The 4265-nt window shown below is 42.4% G+C and overlaps 1 protein-coding gene across 1 annotated transcript; it reads left to right on the top strand.

Moving 5' to 3' along the window:
* The first annotated feature begins 429 nt into the window (after nucleotides 1–429).
* Nucleotides 430–4265, top strand: RPL6 (ribosomal protein L6). The gene is made up of 6 exons (XM_045458943.1): nucleotides 430–688; nucleotides 784–882; nucleotides 2053–2196; nucleotides 2727–2775; nucleotides 3414–3598; nucleotides 4075–4265. The coding sequence occupies exons 1-6, from the start codon at nucleotides 452–454 to the stop codon at nucleotides 4225–4227; spliced, it is 867 nt and encodes a 288-aa protein (XP_045314899.1). The 5' UTR covers nucleotides 430–451; the 3' UTR covers nucleotides 4228–4265.

The raw sequence follows: 4265 nt of genomic DNA, 5'->3' as shown, positions 1-4265 counted from the left end.
CCGAATTTCTCGAATGAGACATTAGTCTGAAAAGAGCAAAAGCTCTGGACGCGAATGGTTTCAGGGTCCAGCGTCGCTGCTTCATAGCTGTGGGGATTTATTTGTCAGATTTCTAGTTCCCAGAACAGTAATGGTGAAATAATGGAATGGAGACTTTGATCACTAAATATTTAGCAAACAGATGTAAGATTTCTTCAAATTAAAAAAAAAAAAAAGTTGTAGCGTATTCGGGAGACAACCCAAAAATTAACCATTATGACGGTTGTTGCAGATGTGTGTGGTTTTGGAGGAAGACCTATCTTACAGGGGAGGCATGAAAGAACGTTAGAGGTACTTGGACAGAGAAAGTGAGGGTTCCTCCCCTCGGAAGCCTATCTGTGTCCAGTTTAGATACTGTTTTGTTATAAGGTAGTTGGTGAAATGCCTTTCTTTTTAATCTGTGTATTGCTAGATGGCGGGCGAAAAAGCTGAGAAGCCGGATGCTAAGGAGAAGAAACCTGAAGCCAAGAAGGCTGATGCTGGTGGCAAGGTTAAGAAGGGTAACCTCAAGGCTAAAACGCCAAAGAAGGGGAAGCCCCACTGCAGCCGAAACCCTGTCCTAGTCAGAGGAATTGGCAGATATTCCCGATCGGCTATGTATTCGAGAAAGGCCATGTACAAGAGGAAGTATTCGGCAGCTAAATCCAGGGTAAGGGATGAGGGGAGTCACTGAGCATCACTTACCATTCTTAACCTGAGGAATGTTGGTCTGCCTCTGACTTTGACGCATTTGTGTCCTGATAGATTGAAAAGAAAAAGAAGGAGAAGGTTCTTGCTACTGTCACAAAACCAGTTGGTGGTGACAAGAATGGTGGTACCCGAGTGGTTAAACTTCGCAAAATGGTAAGATTTGGAAGATTTGAATGGTGGGAGGGGTTTTTGTGTGTGTGTGTTTACCTACCGGAGAATTACTAATGGAGGATTCTGGCCTTACAAACATTTGTAAACTTTTGGACCTTAAACGTTGGTTGGTTGATATTAATTAAGTAGATATTAATAATTGATACTACTTAAGCAGATATTAATTAATTAATTCATTAATTAATTGACTCTTCTGTGCTTCGGTTTCTTTGCCTGCAAAATGGGAATGAAGGTTTGCTTCACGGGGTTGTTGTGAGAATTGAGGCCCGAAGCCTAGGATGCTGCTAGGCCTAGAGAGCGTTTGCGGACCAGAGCACGGTTTCTTGGCTCCTCTTTAACCACCCACAAGACCCAACTCTTTCTCAGTGTTTGCTCTGCGATTGTCATTGTGGAAACATGCCCAGATGTATTACAGTCATCACAGTTGGAAATTGCTGCCCCAGAGAGAAAGTGGCGCTTTGATTCCTGGTCACAGTTTTTTTGTGAGCTGGTTTTTCTGTTAGGTACTAATGTTTGAAGTAAAAGCAAGAGGTTATTGTGAGTTACTTGTCACACCCTTAGTAGCAGTCTTTGTGTGGGGTCTTGTTTTCACAGTAAGTGAACTGGTGCTCTTGATGTAAGCTGTGTTTTTGTTTTTGTTTTTTTTCCTTTATGGATAAAATGGGAGTAACGCATGTTGACGGGGAGGATGTGAACACAATTGGAATCGAAAAACAAGCCATGCCTCCTTCGTAACCTCCAAAATGTGCATCAGACGTGTTGTTTCTGGAGAAGGACGGTTTAGGTTAAGGTCAGGGACCCCAGAAAAGCTTGAGAATGACTGCCACAGGACCGTGTGTAATGCTAGGACCGTGTATGATAGCTTGCCATGGAAGTCTCAGGTTTGGTTTAGTCCCAGATTGATGGTTTTCATCTTTGCCTGAACACACAGCTCTGTTAAATGGATTCCACCCTATGTTTTACATGGAAAGAGTAAGCAGCATTGATCTTTGCCAAATTTAGTATCTACGGACAAGTGAAAATGAACTGTAATAGTGTAAATAAAGCATTTGAAGTAGGTGGAAAGGGTGTAGCAGGTGTTTCACTGAGACCACCAGCTCTACTAATCTGATGAGCTTGTTTAAATAAGATGAACCTATGGATTCTCTACAGCCTAGGTATTATCCTACTGAAGATGTGCCTCGGAAGCTGTTGAGCCACGGCAAAAAACCTTTTAGTCAGCATGTGAGGAAACTGCGAGCTAGCATCACTCCTGGGACCATTTTGATCATCCTCACTGGGCGCCACAGAGGCAAGGTGAGCAGAACACCTCGGCTCGTGGAGCTTCGGCTCAGGTGTCTGAGCCGCAGGAGCTTGATTGTAATGGGTCACACTCCAGGTGGGATTCTTTATTTGCCTGCAAGTAACTAGTTCACGGTGGGTGGGTAGCCCATAACAAGACCAGCAGCCCAGTCACTAGCATAAGGTATTTAGTCCGTAATGTATGATAAATTATTACCATTTCCTGCTGTTGGGCTTATTATAGATGATTCCCATGTCCCTGTATCTGAAAGTACTTGTATAGATTTCTAGGGATGGAATTCGTGAGTTAAAGGATATTAAGTAAGCATTAGAAGTAATGGCTGTTCATTAAAAAGAAGCAGCCAAAAGTATTGCTCATATCCAAGGGTCATCCCTGTTGGTAGTTTGGTGTAGTTGCTTCCAAGATTGCTGAGCAGATACGTATTGAGAAATTTCCCTTACCAAATTTAGAAGCCTATGATTTGATTAATTCAGAAGTGCATTTGTAATTGCAGAAATGTCTGAGATTTCTGTTTAATTCACAGAGAGTGGTTTTCCTGAAGCAACTGAGCAGTGGCTTGCTACTTGTGACTGGTAAGAAAAATCCTTGAATTTTATACTCTCTGAAACTTGGCATTTTTTTTTTTTTTTTTACATTTATTTATTTATTTATTTATTTTGGGGGGGGGGTGGTGCAGGGAGAGACCCCCAAGCAGGCTCCACACTGTGAGTGCAGAGCCTGACCCAGAGGTCCGGTCTCAGGAACCATGAGGTCATGACCTGAACTGAAATCCAAGAGTTGGACACTTAACTGAGCCATCCAGGTGCCCTGAAGCTTGGCATTTTTAAGTGTACTTTTGTAGCCACCTAAATGGAATTTTCAGTGCTATGTGGTTCCGTGTCTTATTTCATTGTCATATGTATACCTGAGTTCTGAGGAAGCAAGTGTTTACATTCTGTGTGGCAACATATCACCAAGTATCTGCCACCTAAAGTGCAGAATGGTTGGCTGTTAACCACAAGGAATGATCTCACAGACTTGTAATTGGTCTTCTACTTGGAACCAAAGTGGAGTTGCTAAACAGGTAAAAAGTGAACTGTTCACTCTGGAAAGCAGCGCTCAGTTTAAATTTGTCAGGAACCTGTGGTTTTGACCAGTGTGTTTGAGTGAGTGCTGTCTCCTAAGTCTTTGCTTTCTCTTTGCCTCAGCGTATTGATTTTTCCCCCCTCAGGACCTCTGTCCCTTAATCGAGTTCCTCTGCGTAGAACACACCAGAAATTTGTCATTGCCACCTCCACCAAAATTGATATCAGCAATGTGAAAATCCCCAAACACCTCACTGATGCTTACTTTAAGAAGAAGAAGCTGCGTAAGCCCAGACACCAGGAAGGTGAGATCTTCGACACGGAGAAAGAGGTAAGCTGCTTTTTCTGTCTTCGTTTTTGATAGCTCCAGCTCCTCTGGGTGGGAGTGAAAATACAGTTACGAATCGATGAAGAAAAGTCGTAAATCATGAGAAATATCTGGGGAATAATAGTGTTCCAGATGCTGCTGCATTCGGTAATTTTTAATGGCAGTTGAGAGCTCATCTCAGAATCTTTTTGAGAGTTTTCGTGGAGCTCTGAATTCACTGCTACTGTTCTAATGGGAGTTCAGCCTCGTTTATCCTTGATGTCTATTAAAAAAGACAAAAGGAAAAGAGCTACTATTTTTGTTATACTCGAAACAGGTTGTATTTCACAGCCCTCCAAGGAAAGGGTTATTAAAATTACATTCTAAACATCCCTGGGATTGAGTATTTGTGAGCTAGGATTCCTGAGAGGACTGGAGTGTGGTACTTGTGCCCTTCTTTTAAATGATTTTCTTCTTTTTTTTCCCTCCCTTCCCCCTAGAAATATGAGATTACAGAGCAGCGCAAGGTTGATCAGAAAGCTGTGGACTCGCAAATTCTGCCAAAAATCAAAGCCGTTCCTCAGCTTCAGGGCTACCTCCGCTCTGTGTTTGCTCTCACGAATGGAGTTTACCCTCACAAATTGGTGTTCTAAATTTCTTACAAAGAACCTAATTAAATAACAGATCCATC

Source organism: Leopardus geoffroyi, chromosome D3, assembly GCF_018350155.1.
Source record: "Leopardus geoffroyi isolate Oge1 chromosome D3, O.geoffroyi_Oge1_pat1.0, whole genome shotgun sequence".
In the NCBI taxonomy this organism is placed as follows: domain Eukaryota; kingdom Metazoa; phylum Chordata; class Mammalia; order Carnivora; family Felidae; genus Leopardus; species Leopardus geoffroyi.
Note: the sequence above shows the minus strand (reverse complement) of the source record. Positions and strands in the feature narration are given on the sequence as shown.